Source organism: Oryctolagus cuniculus, chromosome 1 (genome assembly GCF_964237555.1).
Source record: "Oryctolagus cuniculus chromosome 1, mOryCun1.1, whole genome shotgun sequence".
In the NCBI taxonomy this organism is placed as follows: Eukaryota; Metazoa; Chordata; class Mammalia; order Lagomorpha; family Leporidae; genus Oryctolagus; species Oryctolagus cuniculus.
The window spans coordinates 144,517,642-144,541,444 of record NC_091432.1 but is presented as its reverse complement, the minus strand read 5'-3'; the positions used below and the strand labels follow the sequence as shown (position 1 = coordinate 144,541,444).

Below are 23,803 nucleotides of genomic sequence, written 5' to 3'. Positions count from 1 at the left end.
CTCAAGATAGGGTTCAGTTTACTATGCATTTATGCTATATGGGTAAAATTTGACCTCCCAAGAACAGGGACAGGTGTAAGCCAAACTTATCTCACTTAGCAAAATTCTACTGAGATACTATTTCAATCACTTAGCAGGGCTGGCAATGTGGCATATGGGCTAATCCTCTGCCAGCAGTGCTGGCATCCCATATGAGCACTGCTTTGTGTCTAGGATGCTCCACTTCCAATCCAGCTCCCTGCTAATGTGCCTGGGAAAGCAATGGAAGATGGCCCAAGTTCTTGGGCCTCTGTACCCACATGGGAGACCTGGAAGAAGCTCCTGGCTGGCTCTGCTGTGGTCATTTGGGGAGTGAACCAGTGGATGGAGACCTCTCTGTCTCTCCCTCTCTATGTCTGTAACTCTACCTATCAAATAAATAAATAAAATCTTTAAAAAAAAGAATTTTCCTTATATATAGGCTGGTTAAACAATGAAAGGGCATATTTACATAGCTATCCATGGTAACACTGTTCACATATTAAAAGCCTAGAAACACCCATCAACAGGGAACTTACTTGAAAAATTGTGATACTTTCTGTCAGTGAAGCAGTATGACTATTTTTTTAGAGCAGCAATTGAGGACATAACCAGATGAGAAAAAAATAAATATACACATAGTTGTCATCATCCTAATGTGACATTATGAAAATCAGATGCTTATTTGAAATTATACATTTTGTATGAGGATATGCTTTTTTTTTTTATTTTTTTGACAGGCAGAGTGGACAGTGAGAGAGAGAGACAGAGAGAAAGGTCTTCCTTTGCCGTTGGTTCACCCTCCAATGGCCGCCACGGCCGGCGCGCTGCGGCCGGTGCACCGCGCTGATCCGAAGGCAGGAGCCAGGAGCCAGGTGCTTTTCCTGGTCTCCCATGGGGTGCAGGGCCCAAGCACCTGGGCCATCCTCCCCTGCACTCCCTGGCCACAGCACAGAGCTGGCCTGGAAGAGGGGCAGCCGGGACAGAATCTGGTGCCCCGACCGGGACTAGAACCCGGTGTGCCGGCGCCGCTAGGCGGAGGATTAGCCTAGTGAGCCACGGCGCCGGCTGGAGGATATGCTTTTGATAAATATTTTCATATTTCCACCCAATTTTTTTTTGATTTACTTATTTATTTGAAAGTCAGAGTTACAGAGAGAGAGAGAGAGAGAGAATGAATGAATCTTCCATCTTCCGGTTCACTCCCCAAAAGCCCACAACAACCCAGATAGGGCCAAGCCAAAGGCAGGAACCAAGAACTTCAAGTTGTTTTCCATGTGGGTGGCAAGGACCCAGTCACTTGAGCCTTCATCTGCTGCCTCCCAGGATGTGCATTAGCAGTAAGCCGGGTTGAAAACACAGGCAAGACTTCCACCCAGGCACTGCCAGATGGGATGTGGGCACAGCCTAATCTGCTACACGATGCCCACCTGTTCACAGGTACGCTGAAAGTCCTTGGAAAATAGGCTTGTTTTGGTGCAGAAAATTTTAAATCATGCATTTTTTGTAATGCACATTTGTCATGAAATTTATGCACCCAAACCATCTTTAAATTCCATTTCCCTCAAACTTTTCAAAAGTGCCCTTGTAGTAGTTTTCTGTTTCAAAAATGCCTTTATTTAAACAAAACAGTAAGACTAGCTAACAGTGGCTATTAGTAGCAATTCATAGTAGAAATGTCTAAAAATAATGTGTCAGAAAACAAAACACCATATTTAAAACGCTGATATAAACATACAGAGGATAATTAGTTTAGAGGATAATATATTTTAACAATTTTATAACGTTATTACTGTGTATTCTCAAGTAAACATAAGACTGAAAAATGAGGGGGGCCAGCATTGTGGTGTAGCGGGTTAGGCCACCGCCTGCAGTGCCGGCATCCCATATGGGCGCTGGTTTGTGTCCTGGCTGCTCCTCTTCCATTCCAGCTCTCTGCTATGGCCTGGGAAAGCAGTGGAAGATGGCCCAAGTCCTTGGGCTTCTGCATCGTGTGGAAGACCTTAAAGAAGCTCCTGGTTCCTGACTTCAGATGGATGCAGCTCCAACCGTTGCGGCCATCTGGGGAGTGAACCAGCAGATGGATGACCTCTCCCTCTCTCTGTAACTGTACCTCTCAGATAAATAAGTAAATCTTAAAAAAATAATAATAGAGCTGCTATGATCATTAATGTAGAAACCTTCGTGTGGATGTAGGCTTTGCTTCCCAGGTAACTACCTGGGAGTGGAATTACCATTCATGTGACAAGGATGTGGTTCTAGGAAAATAAGGAATTTTCCCGAGTGGCTGTTCCACTCCGAAGCCGCGGGAGAGACCCAGCTGTCCTGCCGTCTTCATGTTGGCCACTCTGACCGGCAGACGGTGGTCAAGGTGGGCGCCCTACCAGCGCCCACCTCGTCACAGTAACCCCATCTAAAAACCGACCACTCTGTGTAACTCTTTCAAATAAATAGATAAATCTTAAATAAATAAATAAACCGACCACTCTCGCCGTATAACTCTTTCAATTAAATAGATAAATCTTTTAAAAAATTAAAATAAAAAAAAATTACTTCTTAAGTCATGTGGCAGTCCGGAAGAAAATGGCTGGCTTGGCTCCGCAAGGAATTTATTTCTAATTTCCTCTCAGGAACTCCGCAGGCGCCGCTCCCAGAAAACAGTCGCAGCCCGACCCGACGGGGCTTCCGAGCGGCGCCGTTCCTTCAAGCCGGCAAGCACCGAAGTCTAAGCACATCTTCACCGCCTCCATCCGCCCCAGCGTCACCTTTCGAAGAATTTCCCAGGGAGCCTTGCGGGACGGGGCGGGGCGGGCTCTGACGGCTGAGGCTCCGCCCCCGTCAGGCACCGTCAGGGACTCGGCCCGGGCTTCCGGTCTCGCGATTCGCTCTAATACCGCGAGAAGAGAAGATGGCCGCCATCAGTCGAGCCGCGGCTGTAAGCGAGGAAGGGGGTGTGGCCGGGGAGCGCAAAGTCCCCGGGAGTAAGGGAGAGGGGGCGGGGTCGCGCGCGCCGGGCGTACGCATGCGCGCACGCTGCCGGTCGGGCTGGGCTGAGCGGGGAGGGGACGGGGGCGTCGTTATTTCCGTGGTCCGGACGGTGCGTGGCGGCGCGGGTGGCCACGGGAGAAGGAGGTATGGGCGGCCTCTGGGGTGCCATTGAGACCCCCTTGTTTCGGGCGTAAAGGAGAGCAGCGGCCCTCTACCCCCCCACACCGGGCGTCTGGCGGACCCCGGGGACGTCAGGTCACCCTTGCGGCGCCGGCTGCCCGCCGAGGCCCTGGCCTCGCCCGCTGTTCCCGGGGCCGACGACCGGCGCGGCGACAGCCCTTGTCCTTGCTTCGGCGCCCTGTAGGGCTGGGCCGGGCTGCCCCGGGCGCGGCGGCCGCGGAACGAGTGCCCGCCTCGGGTGCGCCCGCACCCTGGGCCCGGCGAGCGGGGCCGGGGTCCCGCCGCGGCCCGCGGGGCTGTTGGCCCAGGAACGGTGCCTGGATTGGAGTGGTGGTCGTCGGGGGTGGGGTTGGGGGGTCCTGGGCCGCGGGGAGGGGCCTCTGGAGCTAGTGGTCGGGGTTGTGTGGCAAGGCAAACTCAATGGTGGCTCTCAGGAAGTGGGCAGAAGTAGTATTAATGAACGTTGATCATAGTATAAAACGTGATTTTTTTTTGCTTTTTTTTTTTTTTTGCAGTAGCGCTTACAGACTTTAGAGTTGTGCTTAAAGAGTTTCTGAGACTTTGATCCAGCCCTTACACACACTTTTTTTTTTTTTTTGCAACTATTCTTGCCCTGCAAGCTGCATGCTCTTACACCTGTTAATTTTTCCAGGCGTCATGGTGATGAAAGCGGCTGTCGATGAAGATGATTCAGGCTGGGAACTCCGCATCCCGGAAAAGATGGAGAAGAGCAACACGAGCTGGGTGGACATAACTCAGGACTTTGAAGAAGCTTGTCGAGGTGAGTTCGAATTTTTGGGGTGAGTAGAAGTTCAAAGTCTGGGAAAGCATAAAAGAACATGACCGTGGTTCCCCAGCGTGTCCCAGGAAATGAAGTGAAATCAACAGGTAAAATGTGGTTTATCAAGCTGGTTATGCACAGTTGCACTCGACCCTCTCATTTGACCTTTCTTTTGAAGCCAGTATGTGTTTGACATAAATTCAGTACAGATGGTGAGGCAGTTAACGGAGTAGGAGCAATCATTCCCAACTGTGGAACTACTAATTACGTGGGCCTGAAAGGTGGTGGGATTGTTGCGGAGTTGAGGTTTGGAAATGATCAGGACGTGTAACTCCCTGCAGTGTCTTCCTGTTGCGGGTAGAGTAACACCCAGGCTGGAAGACCTGGCCGGGCCTGCCGCTCAGCCTGCCTTTTCATACCACTGCCCCCGTAGGCTCCTGTTCCAGTCACGAGGTCCTTCCTATCTCTGTGTTAGACACATCAGCGTGGTTCCTATGTATACTGTGTGTTCTCTGTCTTAAGTTACTTTGCGCCAGGCTCCTCCTCTGCCCCTTTAATGTCACCCCCACACCACTCTGAGCAGAGTCACCCCCTCATTTTCTTCTCCAACCTCACCTCAGCGGAAACCCCTGTTTTGTTTCCCTCATGGTGCTCACATTTGTCAGGAGCCTTCATGTTCAGGGGTTTGTTGTTTGTTGTCAGCCCCATCCACTAGATGGTGAGCTCTGGGTTCAGAGATCCTGTCTGTCACCCTACCCCACAGAGCAATGCCTGGCACATAGTTCAGTATACGCCTGGGAATTAATGATGAGACAAGTGAGCATGTTTGAGGGGAAGGCGCCTTAGGGAGAGACTGAAGATAAGAGAGAGAAACAAATAAGACATTGAGAGCGTAGAATTGAAAAGAAGGACGGAAGCAAGGACGTGGTGGGAAGATGAAGCTGGGGGAAAGGCACAGGGACACCCTGAGATTGGAGGGGCTGATGTACAGCTGACTCCTGTGGGAGTCTTCCAGAGGGCAGGCAGAGTGCATGCTGTGAAAATGCGTGCGCATGGGTTTCGGGTTTTTTTGGTCACCAAAGTAAACTGTTGAATGCCATGAGCTTTTTGAAGCACCCTCATAGTTCTACGTGGATGGGGAGGGATGCACACTTGACGGCTTCTTCTTTTCCCCAGTTTATTTTTTTTTTGGTAACGGTGAGATGCACTCTGAAGGAGAGAAGTAAAGGCTGGGGAGCAGTAGCAGGTGGAACGGGAGCCAGCTGAGTGTGAGCAAAGTGATAAATCATGTGTATGACAAGCCCCTTGTAATACAGGTTCAGTTAAACGCCTTGGTGTGATGGTGGGAACAGCAGTAGACTGGGAATTGGGTGACTGCCTATATATGTGTCTGAGGGAGAAAGAACGAGGTGTAGTTTTGTGCCTGGAGATCTTTGACCATTAAGTGGTTCAGACCTTTCATGTTGTCCTGATTCAAGAGTCCTGTATTAGAGGGCTGTCATTATGAAGGGAGATTCTACGAAAGATATATGGCTTCAGTTGGGTCTTGAGGGAGAGGTTGGGTTTCTTTAAATACTTACCCCAGACTGAGATGAGCCATATGAGCCAGAGTTCAATGAGAGTTTCATGTTTTAGGAATAGAGAAGAGTTTTGCTTGGCTACAAAGCGGTTTGCAGTGCTGGGACTTGTAGATCGGCAGTGCTTTTTTAAGTTTTAGCTCAGTTTATAGACGGTTGGAAATCTAAGAGTTTTGAGCGTAAGATTAGAAGTGTATTCCCCTTCATGTTTGGTACAGTGACTTGGACAGTGTGACTTCTGAGAAAATAGTAAGCTTTTGAGTGAGACATGAGCTGAAATTCCAGCTCCTTTGCCACTCATTAGCTCAGTAACTGTGGATGGTTTATTTAAGCAGTCTTTTCTCCTCTGTGAAGTAGAGCTACTTTATAGTCTGAGTGATTAAATGAGATAGTAGATGTAAAGTACTTGGTGGACGGTGGTGCTAGTTGTTCTTACTCATAGGATTTGTTTAATTCAGTAAAATTAAAATAAGGACAGTCTCCCAGCATAATCTGAGATGGATTGAGAGAGGGCCTGTAACCTTAGACAAGTTTTTTCGCTTAGTCTACATGGAGATGTTAGGACTTTGGTCTAAGATAGTGGCAGGATGGAGTAGAAGGGTTACATATGAGAATAAAGAAAAGTTCATGAGACCCAGTTAGTAAGTGTTGGGGTGGTGAAAGGAGCTGAGGAGTGTTGTGCCTTGCGATGTTTCTCTCCGTGACAGTACAGGAGAGTGAGCGCGTACACTCCTCAGCCTCCCCTTCCCAAGTCTTGGGGGAGACTTCAGAGCATCTCCTTCTAAGCACAGGTAGCTTTATGATTTCCTGCTTTACCTTAGAAATTATGGAAAAGTTTGCATTTTGCATTGTGTGTGTCCATTTATGCTATAGGTTCTTGGCTCTCAAATCGTTGTGTTAGATTTGAAAACATTAGGCAGCTATCCTGTGCCTCTGAGTGCCCTGAGACATGATGTTCACCCAGGGTCCCACACACTGCGGTTTGAAGATCATGGGCCTGCGGCATTTAGGCCGAACTAAATATGTGACTTGAGAGGCCCTCTAACTTTATTCCCACTTCTTGTTTTCATTTATGTATATCTCCTAATTTTTTGTGTTGTAGCGAGAATTGAATCCAAGAAAGCAGATTAGAATACTGGTGGGAGAGATGCTTTTGCTTGGCTTCATGTTATGTCATAAATGAGCTCAGTTTCTTTGTGGAAGGAACCTTGAGTGGGAGATCAAGTTTAATCCCTTCTGTAGTGTGGATTGAGAGGAGGTGGCTTGTCATTTTGTTGTTAACATCATGCCATTCATGGGCCATCTTCCACTGCTTGCTTGTTAACTCTTCCATAGTTAGCTTTTGCACTGTCAGGTGGCACAACATGTAACTGACACATTGATATAGAATTAATTTTTTTAAAGTTTATTTATTTTAAAAGTAGAGTTATCTTCCATCCTCTGGTTCACTCCCTAAATGACTGCAGTGGCTGGAGCTGGGCTGATCAGGAGCCAGGAGTTTCTTCCAGGTCTCCCACATGGTTACAGGGGCCCAAGCATTTCAGGCCAATTTCCACTGCTTTCCCAGGCCATTAACAGGGAGCTGGATCAGAAGTTCGGCAGCCGAGACTCGAACCTTCCATTTAGTGCCCATATGGAATGCTGGCTTTGTAGGTAGTGATAGGTCACCATGAAACACACCAAACACCAGAGTAGAGGAGGTTTATTGTTGGGTGGGGGAAACCCTACAGGCTGCCTCTACTAGGAGAACAGGTCTTACTTAGCTTTGCAGTGTTAGAGTCGACTGCCCGAAAAACGTCACCAAGAGACATCTCTTATGCAAACAGCAACGGGAAGCTTTATTGATTATCCAGCATGCTGGGGCTGTCTGATCATACATGAACAGAGCAGCCCCGAATAACCAAAGGTTAGGGTTTATAAAGGCAAAAACCGCAAAACTGGGAAGGGGGGAATACATGGTTGCTATACACGGTTGCTATACACAGTTGCTGAAATCAAAAGAGAGTACATAAAATCAAAAGAGAGTATATGGTTACTGGGGTCAACATAACCTAAAACCTAAGTGAAATTAATATTTATCATAATCTTGACAATACCAGTTACAATATTACAATTAGCAATTAGGACTTGACATTAATGTAAGACACAGACAAATCACATCTTTATTATTAGCCCAGGTAACCCAGGTGCAACCTTTCTACTTTTAAGCTTGAGCAATCATGCTAGGGGGTTTTTGTGCTCTGCCAAGGGTGATGTAGTGCACTGCTATTGTCCGACTATTTGAGATCATGGTTGCAAACCAGAGTCTCACGGTGGGGGGGTGCTTTCCCAGAATTGGAGTCTCAAGTGCTCCAAAATGGAGTCCCTACTGTCAAGGTGCTACTTCACTCTGTCTTATTTTTACAGCTGTACCAGGAAGGTTTAAACCTGTAAGCTTAAGCTTAACTTTTTACACCCGCACATATACAATTTTAACTCTTCAGCAGAGGTAAGGAAGTGGGAGCGGCAAATCCCGTTAGAGTGGGGGTGGAGCTGACGCTTGTGATTGGGCCCTTGTGTCACCTGATTTCTAGTGAGCCAGGCTGGGCTTAGGAGGACGGTACCATTTTACTAACAGGCAGCAGCTTTACTGTGCTGCAGCACAAGCTCCACAACTAATCTTTACATGCAGATTTGGAACTAAAGATTGGTCGTGGTTCTTGAGCCTGTGGTATTAATTTGTTTTCCCTTCTGGAAACAGTTTGATTCATAGTCTGGATTATAGTTTAGACTTCTTGTGATCCACTTTCTGATGACTAAATTTAAAATGGATGAAATGCTATCCCTTAACTGTCACAGTTGTCTCTCTTTGACGTGTGATGGCGTTTGGCTAGACTGGAGAATTGTTTTGGAGGGTGTACCATAGAATAGTCTGCATCTTGATAACAAAGTTGTTCAGCATGCACACTTTACTTACTCTTTAAGTGGCTCTTGAGAGTTCTCTGGATCAAGTCCAAGCTTGTAGCTTTCATTATCTCTGGTTTCTTGTTAGGCGAGTGGCGCACATTCTCTCCACGTTCTCTAACTCATCACAAGGCTCTTTTTCTTTTCCAAATTATTTTAGTATGTGATGCTGTTGCTTTACTTGATAGGTAATACAAGATCAGTTTACTATTTCTGGGCTTTCCTTCTTTTGGAAACTTTGTTTATAATTTAAACCATCTCCTTTTGCAAGACTTGTAAAATGTCTCTGGTAATTCCTATTCTCTCCAGTTTTCTGTATTTAAGTGTTTTCTGAATGGCAAACCCACAGGTAAGAAATGTGACTTAGTAGGTGATCTTGTGACATGTACTGCTCCTTCTCCTGCCTTCGTGACTCGGTTCCCCATGCTGTGGATAGCCAGCATTTAAAGATTTATTTATTTGGGGCCGGTGCTGTGGCGCAGCAGGTTAAAGCCTGAAGCGCTGGCATCCCATATGGGCACCGGTTCTAGTCCTGGCTGCTCCTCTTCCAGTCCAGCTCTCTGCTGTGGCCTGGGATAGCAGTAGAAGATGGCCCAAGTCCTTGGGCCTCTGCACCAGTGTAGGAAACCCAGAAGAAGCTCCTGGCTCCTGGTTTCAGATCGGCGCAGTTCCGACCTTTGTGGCCATCTGGGGAGTGAACCAGCAGATGACAGACCTCTATCTCTTTAAATCTTTTTAAAGATTTATTTTATTTATTTGAAAGACAGAGTTACAGAGAGGCAGAGATGGGGGGGCGGGGGGACAGGGAGTTCTTCCATCTGCTGGTTCACTCTCCAGGTGGCCATAGCGTCAGAGCTAGGGCATTCTGAAGCCAGGAGCCAGGAACTTCTTCCGGGTCTCCCACATGGGTGCAGGGGCCCAAGCACTTGGGCCATCTTCCACTGCTATCCCAGGCCATGGCTGAGAGCTGGATCGGAAGTGGAGAGCAGGGACTCGAATCAGTACCCATTATGGGACATCGGCACTGCATACGGCTGCTCCACCCGCTCTGCCACAGTGCCAACCCTGACCCCATGTTTGTTAGTATGCCAAGAGGAAAAGGATGCATGGAGTGGTAAAGGATCAGACCAGCTTTTAAAGTTGTTTTTGGAAATGAAAATTATGTTTTTCTTCTTCCATGCCACTGAGGGTGTTTTCAGTGGAGGGGGTGGGTAGGACTGGCATCCTGGCAGTTTATATCAGTGGTTCTCAGCTGGGGGTGATTGTATCTCGGGGCATTTTTGGTTTTCACAGTGGGTAAGGGTTGCTACTGGGCGCATACTAGGGATGCTGCTAACCATCCAGTGTACAGGGTAGCTCTCACTGAGATGGAGCTGTTCTCTCTAAAATGTCAGTCTTAGCGCACCCCATTATTTTCAAGAACGTTCAGCTTCACTCAGCTTCTCCAACCCAGGATTTTTCAGGAAAGGAATATGGAGCAGTGAATGGAGTGGGGCCTTTGGTGCATTTTGAGGGTTCTTTGCATCAGACTTTCCAGTAATCATGTATTTTGTGTCCTTTATTTTAAGACCTTTGGCCAATAGAAAAGAAGTCCTCAGCAGTCACCACTTTCCAACTTTTAGCGGGTTATTTCAGTATTTATCTTCTTGATTCTTAATAGCATGTTTTTAATACTTAGCTTTTTTATTTTAAAGATTTATTTTTATTCATTTGAAAAGCAGAGTCACAGGGAGGGGTGGGGGTAGGGGTGGGGGGAAGGTAGATCTTCCATCTGCTGGTTCACTCCCCGAATGGCAGCACCAGTCAGGGTCAGGACAGGCCAAAGCCAAGAGCTTCATATTGGTCTCCCACATGGGTGCAGGGGCCCAAGCTCTTGAAATGTTCTCTGCTGCTTTCCCAGGCCCATTAGCAGGGAGCTGGATTGGAAGTGGAGTAACCGGGACTCGAACCAGTGCCCATATGGGATGCCAGTGCTGCAAGCTGTGGGTTAACCTGCTGCGGCCCCTCTTAGTGATTCTTAATAGCATGCTTCTAGTAATACTGCTTGATTCTTTGCCCCTAATTTAGTCATTACTTATAGAATTCCTCTATAAAGTTACAGCTACGCTATGGATGTGCAAATAATATGCATAGATCACTCAACAAGTTAAAACTGTATTTTTTCTTCTTGTGCACTTCTATTTTACTCAGCAAATTTGTTTACCCAAAATCTATGTACTTGGTAATTCTACCTTAGATTTTACCAGTTGTCTAAATCTCCTAAGACATTGAGACACATCAGTCAGACATATCAGGCAGTTTAATTTTGAAGAAATTTCTCCCCAATTCCCTTTATCTTTGTGGCTATTGCGCAACTTCTGCCTTTTCTGCTTTGTTATGTTGGACTTCTTTATTATTTCCCTGAGTAAAGTGCACGGCAGATAACATTTTTTGAGGCTCTGAATGTCTGAAAATGTCTTTATTCCGCCCTCCCAGTTGATCCTTACTTCATCTGAAGGTGTTGTGGTTTGGTGTTGCTGTTAAGAAGTTTGACATTTTGTTTCCTGGGCTTTCATACCTAACCATTTGGGATCTTCTGTTTGTCTTCCATGTGCAGTACTTTTCCAGCGGTTGGCCTTGGTGGTGGTTCTGGGCTTTTTCACTTTGATCCTTTGGTTCTGGGAAGTGTCCCTTTTTTTCTCTACTCTCCTTTTGAAGTGTCTGTTATTTGGATATTGAATCTCCAATGCTGGTCCTCTCTTTTCTGTTTCTCTCTTCATCTCTCTTTTTTTTTTTTTTCGTCTTCATCTTCCAAGCTTTCTACTGAATTTTTCATTTCTGTTGTGATGTTTTTAATTCCTAAGTGCTTTTTGTGTATGTTCTTTTTTTTTTTTAAAGTATGCTATTTTTGTTTCAGGTTTGCAGTATTTTCTCTCTTTAAGGATAATAATAGAATAGTTCTTGAATTTTTGCTTCCCTACATAGGTGTGTTTCCTCAAACTTTTTTAGTTTTTTTCCTTTGGTTACTTTCATACTAGGGGCTTAGTTTGGATTTATGAGGATCCTTTGTTAGCAGCCTGAGGATGGTGGACTAAAAAGCTGATCGGAAGCTCTGAATTTCTGAGTGCAACTTGGCAGCTGTGAATATCAGTGTCTCAATCACTTCTCGGCCTTTTGGCTAAAATCAAGTATGGAATATCAGTGTCTGGTGATCTGAGTGGCTTTGTCTCGGAGAACCTCTGGTGTCCTGTAGCCCTTTCCTCCTGGAAGGGTTTCATTAGAGAAAGCGTGTCTAATCTGCCTTGATGTTAAAGATAGTACTGTCTGTGACTTAATAGTTAGGGTTTTCACATGTTGCCTCCATACGCGGTCTTCATAGTACAAAACCATGTCCTTCAAATTACCTGATGACTGGACTTTTGTTTTACAGCCCTCAGAGTCACCCAAGGGTCAGGAGGGGTAAATTTAGGCTGGGCTCTGGGGAACCCCACTGTGCTGTACTCCATCCACATTGTAGCCCTACCTTTACTTCACTTTCCGAAGCAAGTTGCAAATCAGGCTGGTTTTAGATTTCTCCACTGCTGGCTTTAGGTTGTCTCTTTAAGAGATCTGTTAAGAAACTGCCTGTCTTCTTATTTCTAAGTTTCCCCAATTTCGTTGCTCTTATTTGTTGTTTCAACTGTTCTTTGGAGTTTGTGTCTTTTTTTTTTTTTTTAATTCCTCTCATTTTAATGATATCTTACAAGGGAATTAATGGGAGTTGTGTGTCTTTAACATTGATCACCTTTACCCAAGTATAAACCTTAATTGTTCTGTTAAAATAGTACTGGATTTCAGCCTTGTTATAGAAAAAAATAGGATGTTCGTAGGGACAGTAGCTGGGAACTTAGCTATCATTTACGATCGTATTTGTAGAAATCTATTCAGAGATCATTAGCACCATTTTGTAAATTATCTCCTTTATAAGATGATGAAATGTATTTGCATTGTCACCTATTTGCATGTTTTTCCTCTGTCCTTGTAGGTTACATTTCTTTGGGAAAATGATCCGAGGCTTTAAGTGCTTAGCATTGCTGTATCAAATACCATTCAGGAGTTATGATTCATTATTTCCAAGGTAAAAGAAAGGACGCCCTCAGTAAGATGCCAAGAAATTCTTTAACTCAAAAAACTTTCTCTCACAACAGATTTATTCATACCTTATGTGAGAGTAAAGAGGAACAGATTTTTTTAAACATTGCCTTTTTCGACTCTTTTTCCTTGTTAAGATACAGTGGAGTTTTCCAGAGGCTCTGTGATGGGTGATAGTGTGGTTGCTCCGATGGCTGATGATAATGTGAAACATTATCCTTTTCACTGAATATTTTGAGGACTGCTGCCTGCTTGGTTAAGGCCCAGTTTACTCACTTCTGTAGTGCTGTCTGAGACCATGATTCTGTATCCTGTTTTTGATCATGCAGTGGGACCTTATTCAGCTATAAAGCACATCCTTCTCTTTTCCTTCCCTCTTTAAAATATGGTCTGCTTTTGCTAGCAAGAGATCTAATTACATTGACTTGCTTGTAGATCTGTGGAGTGTTTTTAAGTTTGGTGAAGTTATTTGCTATCCAGATTTATTCTAAACATATGCTAGATTATTACAGCAGTTCTTAAACTTTTTGGTCTCAGAACCTCATTATATTTTTTAGAGTTACTATCTTTTACATATATTTAAAATGTTTACTGTAGTAAATTTTAAAGCTGAGGGCCCCGGCACTGAGGCCTAGTAGGTTAAGCCTCTGCCTGCAGCGCCGGCATCCCATGTGGGTGCCAATTCAAGTCCTGTTGCTTCTCTTCTGATCCACCTCCGTGCTAATGGCCTGGGAAAGCAGTAGAAGATGGCCCAAGTGCCTGGGTCCCTGCACCCACATGACAGTGAAGAAGCTCTTGGCTCTTAGTTTCTGATCTGCCTAGCTCTGGTCATAGCAGCCGTTTGGGGTATGAACCAGGGGATGGAAGATCTCATCTCTCTCTCTCTTCCTCCACCCCCCATCGGTAAGAGAGAGGTCTTCCATCCGCTGGTTCACTCCCCGTGGTCACAACAGCAGGAGCTGTGCCAATCCGAAGCCAGGAGCATCTTCCTGGTTTCCCACATGGGTGCAGGGGCTCGAGGATTAGGACATCTGCTGTTGCTTTCCCAGGTCATACCAGAAAGCTGGATGGGAAGTGGAGCAGCCAGGACTCGAACCAGCACCCAAATGGGATGCTGGCACTGTAGGCGGTGGCTTTAGCTGACCCCCAATCAATCAATCTTAAAATTTGAAATAGAAATTAGAAACTAATTCATTTAAAAGTAATAAAACCCATTGCATGTTAACATAAGTAACATTTTTAAGTGAAAAATAAATTTAACAGGGCCAGCGCCGTGGCTCACTTGGTTAATCCTCCACCTGTGGTGCTGGCATCCCATATGGGCATGAGGTTCTAGTCCTGGTTGCTCCTCTTCCAGTCCAGCTCTCTGCTGTGGCTTGGGAAGGCAGTGGAGGATGGCCCAAGTGTTAGGGCCCCTGCACCTGCATGGGAGACCAGGGAGAAGCTCCTGGCTTAGGGTCGGCGCAGCACCTGCCGTAGCTACGGCCATTTGGGGGGTAAACCAGCGGAAGGAAGTCCTTTCTCTTGTCTCTCTCTCTCACTGTCTAACTCTGTCAAATCAAATAAAATTAAAAAAAAAAAAAAAAAGTTTAGAAGAGTGGAGTTGTTTCGCATTTTTGCAAGTTTTGTTAGTATCTGCCTTAATAGAGGGCAACTGAATTGTCTGTTACTCAGTCTGTTGCCCCATGGCATTTTGGTTGAAGTACTGGAAGTAATCTGACTTCACCAAATGTGTGGTTGAAAGTAGAGGAATTTTTTCAAATAATTATGAGTATTCTTTGATACTTACACCAAAAACTTGACTGATAGTAGATTCTTAAAGGTTATTTGCATTGTGGAATCTGAAGTGTTATCTGTACTTTTCACATTCTGTTACATTAAAATCCATTGGTGTGTCTTGACGCTTAAATGACTCTTAAATGACTTTTTTTTTTTTTTTTTGACAGGCAGAGTGGACAGTGAGAGAGAGACAGAGAGAAAGGTCTTCCTTTGCCGTTTGTTCACCCTCCAATGGCCGCCACGGCTGGCGCGCTGCGGCCGGCACACCGCGCTGATCCTAAGGCAGGAGCCAGGTGCTTCTCCTGGTCTCCCATGGGGTGCAGGGCCCAAGCACTTGGACCATCCTCCACTGCACTCCCTGGCCACAGCAGAGAGCTGGCCTGGAAGAGGGGCAACCGGGAAAGAATCCGGCACCCCGACCAGGACTAGAACCCAGTGTGCTGGCACCGCAAGGTGGAGGATTAGCCTATTGAGCCACGGCGCCGGCCTTAAATGACTCTTAAATCTGTGCCTGATTTGTAATATGTGTTATTTGGAAAGTATTGGTTCATTGAGTTACACGGATCTTCCAGATGTTAGCACATTTCACTACACGCTATTAAAAAACACGCTAGGTGCATAGGTTAGGGTGCCAGCAGAACATACTGGAATGCCTGCTTCAAGTCAGCTCCACATCCAGTTCCAGTTTCCTGCTAGTGTGCATGGACAGGAGGAAGATGACAGCTTAGGTGTTTGGTCCCTGCCACTGGCATGGAGAGACCTGGATTGAGGTTGAGCTCCTGGCATCAGCCTGGCTAGGCCTGGCTATTGAAGGCATTTGAGGAATGAACCGGTGGGTAGAGGATCTCTTTCTTTTTGTCTCTCTGTCTTTCAAATAAGTTGAAATTTTAAAACCCACATTGATAACACTACCAGTAATTGAAGTCTTTTAAATATTGGGAAACTGTCAGACTTTCAGACTACATATTTTCCCTGAATTTATGTGTTTGCTTGAAAGCTCATTTAATTTAGTATTGGCAACAAACCTGTCAATTATTTTTCTTGAAGTGGCAAACATTTATTTTAGGAAAAAATTTCAAGTATCAATAAATATTTTTTTCAAGTAAAAATTGCCGCATGATAATTGGGCTGGTTCTTTTCCTTTAGACAACTGTCTGATTTACAGCAGAAGTGTTTATGTGTGCTTCCCGTTTGTCAGATAGAATGTTAAACTGATGTGTACCCAAAGGCTGAGGTTTTAATAAGATTAGTAAAGGCTGGTGTGTGTTAGGGTAAAGGATGTGTGGCACCTCCATGGTACGAAATGTCTGAACGTGGGACCTGAGAGTGAGTGCCTCCTTACAGCTTACACTGTAGGTGTCCTGCCTCCCCACCCTAGTCCTGACCGTGAGATTATATTTCTGTTGCTTCGTCAAGGACATTCTTTTTTTTTCTTTTCAAGATTTGTTTATTTGAAAATCAGAGTTGGAGAGAGAGAGAAATACATCTTGTCTTTGCTGATTTGCTCCTGAGGTGGCCACATGGCCAGTGCTGTGCCAGGCCAAAGCCAGGAGCTTCTTCCGGGCCTCCCATGTAGGAGGCAGGGGTCCCAACATTTGTCCTTCCACTGCTTTTCTCAGGCCATTAGCAGGGAGCTGAATCAGAAACAGAAGTCAGGGCACAAACTGGCTCCCTATGGGATGCCTGCCTCGCATGTGATGGCTTTCTCCACTGTAGCACAGAGCTGGACACAAGGACATTCTTTTCTAAATGTTGTGTTGTACTGAAATACACTTAACAGAAAGTTTACTATCTTTAAAAAAATATTTTTAAAATTCAGTTATTTGAGAGAGAAAGAGAGTGAGCTTCCATTCGCTGGTTCACTGCCCAAATGCTTGTAGTGGCTGAGACGGGCCTGGTTGAAGCTGGGAACCAGGAACTCAGTCCACATCTCCCATTGAGTGGCAGCAGCCCAGTTATCTGAAGCAGCACACACTGCTGCCTCCCCGCATGAGCATTAGCAGAAGGCTGGAGCTGTGAGTATCCTAACTGCTAGGCCTTCTTAACCAGTTTTCAGTGTACAGTTCAGTCGTGTTTAATGGATTCATAATTTTGTGCAGCACCTTATCTCCATAACTCTTCATCTTATAAAGCTGAAATTCTGTACGCTTTCTCCCTTTCATCCCTGGCAACTACCTGCTGCAGTCTGTTAAGTACACAATATTTGTGTTTGTGACCAGCTCTTTTTACTAGGTTCAACCATGTTGCATATGTCAGAATTTCCATCCTGGGGCCGGCGCCGTGGCTCACGGTTAATCCTCCGCCTGCGGCGCCGGCATCCCATATGGGTGCCAGGTTCTAGTCCCAGTTGCTCCTTTTCCAGTCCAGCTCTCTGGTGTGGCCCAGGAGGGCAGTGGAGGATGGCCCAAGTGCTTGGGCCCTTGTACCCGCGTGGAAGACCAGGAAGAGGCTTCTGGGTTCGGATAGGTACAGCGCCGACCGTGTCGGCCATTTGGGGAATGAACCAACGGAAGGAAGACCTTTCTCTCTGTCTCTCTCTCTCTCACTGTCTGTAACTCTACCTGTCAAATTAAAAAAAAAAAAAAAAAAAAAAACCATCCTTTTTTTTTTTTTTTTTTTTTTTTTTTTAAGATTTTATTTATTTATTTGAAAGGCAGAGTCACAGTGAGAGAGGCAGAGACAAAGAGGTCTTCATCCTCTGGTTCACTCCCCAAATGGCCGCAGCGGGCAGGGCTAGGCCAATCTGAAGCCAGGAGCTTCTTCTGGGTATTGCATGTGGGTGCGGGGGCCCAGGAACTTGGGCCATCTTCCACTGCTTTCCCAGGTCACCAGCAGGGAGCTGGGTTGGAAGTGGAGCAGCCTGGACTCAAACCAGTACCCATATGTTTGATGCCGGCATCACAGAGGGCGGCTTTACCTGCTGTGCCATGTATCAGACCTGATTTCCATCCTTTTTAAGACTGATTAATGTATACCATATTTTGCGTATCCTTCATCTTTTGATGAGCACTTAGGTTGCTTCCGTATTTTAACCCTTGTGAATAACTCTGCTATGAAGATCAGTGTACAAATATCTCTTCAACACCTTGTTTCCAGTTCTGAGTTAATAATTATAAGAGGAATTGTGGATCATAGTAATTGTATGAATATTTTTAATTATGGCGGGGTGGGGAGATATACTGTTTTTCACAATGACACTACCATTTGGCACTTCCAGGAGTATACAAGAATTCCAGTTCTCCTTATCCTTGTAATGCTTGTCATTTTCTGATCTTTTTTTCTTTTTTTGTGGTAGCCATCTTACTGTGTGTAAATTGTGGTTTTGATCTGCGTTTCTCTAATGAGAAGTATTACCAAGGACATTCTTAAGTGAGAATGAACAGCATTTTTTATCCTTTTTAACTATAAGTCCATGGAAGTGAAAAAAATACACTATTAGTGTAGCGTGGGGCCACTGTCTTAATTTGTGCTGAAGCTACAGCGGTTTTGCCCTCCCTCTGCTCTTTGTTCCCTCTTTTTTTTTTTTTTTTTCTTTTAAGATTTATTTATTTGAAAGAATTAGAGGTAGAGACAGAGAGGTCTTTTATCCGCTGGTTCACTCCCCAGATGGCCACAATGGCCAGAGCTGCGCCGATCTGGAGCCAGGAGCCTCCTCTGGGTCTCCCACGCTGGTGCAGGTGCCCAAAGACCTGAGCCATCTTCTGCTTTCCCAGGCCATAGCAGAGAGCTGGATTGGAAGAGGAGCAGCCAGGACTCGATCCAGCGCCCATATGGGATGCCGGCATCTCAGGCCAGTGTGTTAACCCATTGCACCACAGCGCCGGCCTCCTGTTCTCTCTTCTCACCATTGCTTTTGCATATTCACTGTAAATATCAGTACACTGAAAAAAGACAGTTTTACTGTCACTACAGAAGTAATTTTTGTATCACAAACTCCTGGATTGCTGGACACTCTGAGAATTGTTGGGTTATTTGTATAATTTCTGTTATGCCTTGTCATATTTTGATACAAGTGTCTTACTTCTTTTGATGCCTGGGACCAATAGTTCCCGTCTTACCTGCACATTGAGATCACCTGGAACACTTTAAAATCATCACATAGGTCCTAGCCCCTGATTTAATTTGATGGTGTTCCTCAGATGTTATTTAGAAAGTTCCCCACTTGATTCTGGTATGCCACCAGGGTTGAGGACTGCTGGTTTTATAGGGAACAAGCATTGTTTTGATTAACTGTTTACTTTTGTGTTTTTTGCATTATTTAAATAAAATAGAATTTTAAAAAATGCTTTTGACACCGTTCCTGAACAAAGAGATGAGGTATGATACTAAGTGGTTTTAAAAGAACTGGAGACCTAACAATCAATGCTTTGGAGAAGTTTAATTGGGGCAATGTGGTAGTGATTTTAAAATATGGAGTAGGTAATTCTGATGGCCCATGATAGGTCAACTTGCTAATTCTTAAGAGTTCTGGTTTTTTTTTTTTTTTCCACACAACTTCATTTATAGTATTTAGATATAATGTGAAAATATTATATTAGTATGATTAGAAAAACCATTTCTTAGTGATTTTTAAGTAATGCAAGCACATTTTTTGAGGTGGCAGTGTTTTAAAGTTAAATATAAATATGGTATTGAAAAGATTTTTCTCTGTTTCTTTTAGAATTAAAGTTGGGAGAACTGCTTCATGATAAGCTGTAAGTATTTGTGTGTCCTTTGAAATAGTGTAGTATAATATTTCACTATTTTTTTCTCCTGTGGAGTAGTATTCTTTGAAGTCTGAGTGAGTTTATATTTCAAAGCTGTAATAATAAAACTAATCTCAGTGAGCTCTTGTAGAGTAGCTGACCCTAGTTGTGATAGGAAGTGATTGTACCTATTGGAACTGACCTGCGGACCTTTCCTGGATGGTAGATACCCTGAATGTGGAATTTTTTTTAAAGAAAAGGTATCAGTTGTGTTTATGCTCCCATGGGTAGTCTCAGTTCCCATACTTTTATGACCAGGCCCAGTTTTCTTCCTTTATTTTTTTTTTAAGATTTATTATATTTATTTCAAAGACAGAGCGACAGAGAAAGAGACAGATCTTCCATCTACTGGTTCACTCCCCAAATGGCAGCAAAGGCTGGAGCTGGCCCAGGCTGAAGCCAGGAGCCAGGAACTCTATCCAGGGCTCCCACGTCGCCACAGGGGACCACGCACTTGGACCATCTTCCCCTGCTTTCCCAGATGCATTAGCAGGGCACTGGATTAGAAGTAGAGTGGCTAGGACTGGAACCGGTGCTCAGATACAGGATGCTGGTGTTGCAGGTGACAGCTTAATACTGTGCCACAACGCCAGCCCTGAGGCTCAGTTTTCAAAGTTAGGAATTTCCAATTTTGAATTCATAAGTGGACAAGATTCATCACTGTGAGGGTGGAGGGTAGAACCAGAAATTCAGTTTTTATCAAACTTCAGTACATGTCAGAACATCTGGCAGGCTTTTAAAGCACGGATTGCTGGGCCTTTCTAACTGCACTCCATGTTGAACGAGTCTGGTGTAGGACCACAGAATTCCAGTTTCCAGAGAGGTCTTGGGTGAGGTCAGTGCTGCTGATCCACTGAGAAATGCACTGGATCATCATTTTGCTGATGCAGACGGTTACAGGAAGGAAATACTGAAACCAAACCGCAAAGCTAATGCAGGAGCACAATGTAGTCTCTTACGATGGAACTAGGTTTGAGAGAGGACAGCTAGAGGAACCTGATCCCTCAGATTTTGGGATCTGAGCTTAGGGAACAGGATTATCAGCAGCCTACCTTGATCGTATATTAAAGTATTTTTCCAAGTCATGCTTCCTTTAGCCCATTTTTCTCCCCAGGCATGTACAGTCTTCTAACGTACTACATAATTTACTTATTTTTGTTTATTGTCCATGCCCCCTCCCCCACTGGCATGTAAACTCCATGGGGTAAATTTGTTTTGCTGACTCATAGATCCTAAGTTCCTAGAACACTGACTGTTAACACACTAGGTGCTAATAGCTGACTTAACGCTATTGTAGTGTCTGGCAGTTTTACTGATTAGGCAGATCTAGAATTTTAATTGAGCAATTAAAACTTTTTTTTTTTTTTTTAGTTTTCATAGAAGTAATACATGAATATTTTAATTTTACAAATTTAGGTATCAGAGAAGAATAAAAAACTTTACATCACACCATCCTCCACAAAATCCCTGCTTTTTGCCCAGATGACAACTATTTAGAATAATGAATTGTTGGCATGTACTTATAGACCTCTTAGAAACTAAAATTATATATATGAATAACATCTATGAAAATTAATTATAAATAGGAATATACGATATTCTGTGCATTAATTTCCTATTTATATTATCTTTTTTTTGAGATTTATTTATTTGAAAGAGTTAGAGAGGAATCTTTCGTCCTCTGGTTCACTCTCTAGATGACTACAATGGCAGGGCTGGGCAAGGCCAAAGCCAGGAGCCAGGAGCTTCTTCCAGGTCTCTCATGTGGGTGGTAAGAACCCAACCACTTGGGCCATCTTCTGCTGCTTTTCCCAGGCCATTAACAGGGAGCTAGATCAGAAGCAGAGCAGCTGTGATGAGAATTGCTGCCCATATGGGATGCTAACATTAGGCAGCAGCTTTATCCTTTACATCACAATGCTGGCCCCATTTACTATATCTTAAAGATCTTTCCATCTTAGTGTGTAATGATTCATTTTCTTATTTTAAAAATATTTATTTGAGAGGCAGAGACGGGGAGACAGAGAGCTCCTATCTGCTGGTTTATTCCGCAAATGCCCACATTAGCCAGAGATGGGCCAGACTTGGAGCCAGGAAATTAATCCAGGTTTCCTTTGTGGGTGGCAAGAATCCACCTACTTGAGCCATCACCACTGCCTCCCAGGGTCTACATTAGCGAGAAGCTGGAGTCTGGAGCTTTAGCCAGCTTCGTTATGGGATGTGGGCATTTTAACCTAAATCTTACCTGTTAGGCTAAATGCCTACCCCAATAGTTCATTTTAACTGTTGTATTTTATGGCTGTAGCATACTTTATTCTGTGGTATTTGTATTGATGGACATTTTGATTGCAACATTTTTTTAATAGCATAGGGAAGTTGAAGACATAATTTATACAAGTCTCTGTTATGCGTTCAAATGATTTTCTAGCATAGAAACCTACAAATCAAATGACTGGTTCAAAATATTTTAATGGATTCAGCTAAAGTTCCTTCAAAATGATTTGTATCAGTTTGTACTTCTACGAGTGATTATGAGATATGAAAGTATACTAGGGGGCTGGCACTGTGGCATAGTGGGTAAAGCTGCTACCTGCAGAGTCGGCATCCCATATGGGTGCTGGTTCAAGTCTCTGGCTGCTCCACTTCTGATCCAACTCTCTGCTATGGCCTAGGAAAGCAGTAGAAGATGGCCCAAGTGTTTGGGTCTCTGTGCCCACTTGAGAGACCCAGAAGAAGCTCCTGGCTTTGGATTGGCACATCTCTGGCCATTGTAGCCATCTGGAGAGTAAACCAGTGGATGGAAGACCTCTTTATCTCTCTGCCTCTGCTTCTCTGTAACTCTGCCTTTGAAATAAATAAATCTTAAAAAAGTAAAAAAAAAAAGTATACTAGGTGTATACTTAAAATTTTCCCTATCTCATAGGTAAAAGAAGGCCTAATGACATCTGAATTTGGGTAGCTTTTCACTTTTTTATTAAAAGTTTGTATTTTCTATGAATTGTCCATTTGTTTCTTGGCTTATTTTTCTTTGCAGTTTTTATCTTTTCATATTTATTTGTATAAGTTATATATTCTAGATGGTAACTTTTTAATTGGCTGTAGTTTATTATGTATGAATTTTTAAAATATTGCCACAGTGGCTGTTATCAGCTTTTTCCTTTACAGTTTTGTAAGTTATTAAGGAGTAATTTTTTTGTTTTACATTTAGAATTTAATTCTGCCTTGGGTTTATTTTTTTTGAATATATGAATTAAAGATTAATTTTTCCAAATGATTAGCTATTTGAACAGTATTTATTGATTAATCCACTGTTCTCCACTTAGTTGAAATCCTACTTTTATTATACATAGTTCCCACAGAAATGGATGTAGACTGTTTATATTATTTTCCATTGCTATGTGTATTCTGTAATGCGTTTTTTGAAGAAAAATTTCAAAGATTTATTTCTTTGAAAGAGTTGGAGAGACAGATCTTCCATCTGCTGGTTCACTCCCCAAATGGCTGCAACAGCCAAGGCTGTGCCAGGCTGAAGCCAGGAGCCTGGAACTTTATCCTGGTCTGCCACAGGGTAACAGAGGCCATCATCTGCTGCTTTCCCAGGTACATTTGCAAGGAGCTAGATCTGAAGTGGAGCAGCTGGGACTTGAGCCAGTGCCCATATGGGATGCTGGCATTGCAGATGGTGGTTTAATCCACTACACCGCAGCGCCAGCCCCTCTAGAATGCTTTTAATATTAGCTCTGTTGTATCTTTTGATATTTGATACATATCTGGATTATTTTTTATTTTTTGTCCGTTTCTTCTCTTGGCTGGCTCTTTAAAGTAATACCAGTTGTGATTTGATTAGCAGTATATCAGATTTATAGAATAATATCATTAAATAATATTATCCAAGTATCTTCAATTGAAGTATTAGAAGATTGGAGAGATTGCAGGGAAAAGGAGTCTGTCTCCTGTAAACTTTTTTGAAGTCTCATTGCTGCTTTTTATCTGAGAGAAATGATTTCATGTTAATATTTAATGACTCCAAATATGACTTTCTGAATTTTAAAGAAAAATGTTTGATAGGCATAGTGACATCAGTCATAACTCATTTGATTTATTAAGTTTGCCCAAAAGTTTCTAGTATACAACATTTGTAGAGGAGCACATAACATCTTTTCTTTTCTAAACCTGAACGATGCAAGTGTGTGGGAGAATTGTTATGTTAAAAGACAATTAAAGTAGAAGTGTTGAAAAGTTGGAGACTAAATGCATAGCGTTCTGTAGTAATAGAAAGTACTGTAATGACTTTTATACCATTGGAGAAATCTGGGTAAGCTTACTACTGGTTTGTAAACAGTTTGTGGGAAGGGAATGGGGAGAGACTAATTAATGAGTACCATCTGTATATTAATGGGCGCCAACTAACTACAGTTAGATGGAATTAAGTTGCTGTGTTGTATTCTTTTTTTTTTTTTTTTTAAAGATTTATTTATTTGAAAGAGTTACACAGAGGGAGAAGAAGAGGCAGAGAGAGAGAGGTCTTTCATCTGCTGGTTTACTCCCCAGTTGGCTGTAACGGCCAAGCTGAGCTGATTCAAAGCAAGGAGCCAGAAGCTTCCAGGTCTCCCATGTGGGTACAGGGGCCCAAGCACTTGGGCCATCTTCTACTGCTTTCCCAGGCCATAGCAGAGAGCTAG

At 43.8% G+C, this 23,803-nt stretch overlaps 1 protein-coding gene across 1 annotated transcript in view; it reads left to right on the top strand.

Moving 5' to 3' along the window:
• The first annotated feature begins 3,029 nt into the window (after positions 1-3,029).
• The window catches only part of NAA35 (N-alpha-acetyltransferase 35, NatC auxiliary subunit), an 82,999-nt gene continuing 62,225 nt past the window's right edge, over positions 3,030-23,803 (top strand). The window contains exons 1-3 of the mRNA XM_002708297.5: positions 3,030-3,150; positions 3,839-3,967; positions 19,037-19,070. Of these exons, the coding sequence (XP_002708343.1) occupies positions 3,844-3,967; positions 19,037-19,070 (158 nt within the window). The 5' untranslated portion in view covers positions 3,030-3,150; positions 3,839-3,843. The remainder of the gene's footprint in view (positions 3,151-3,838; positions 3,968-19,036; positions 19,071-23,803) is intronic.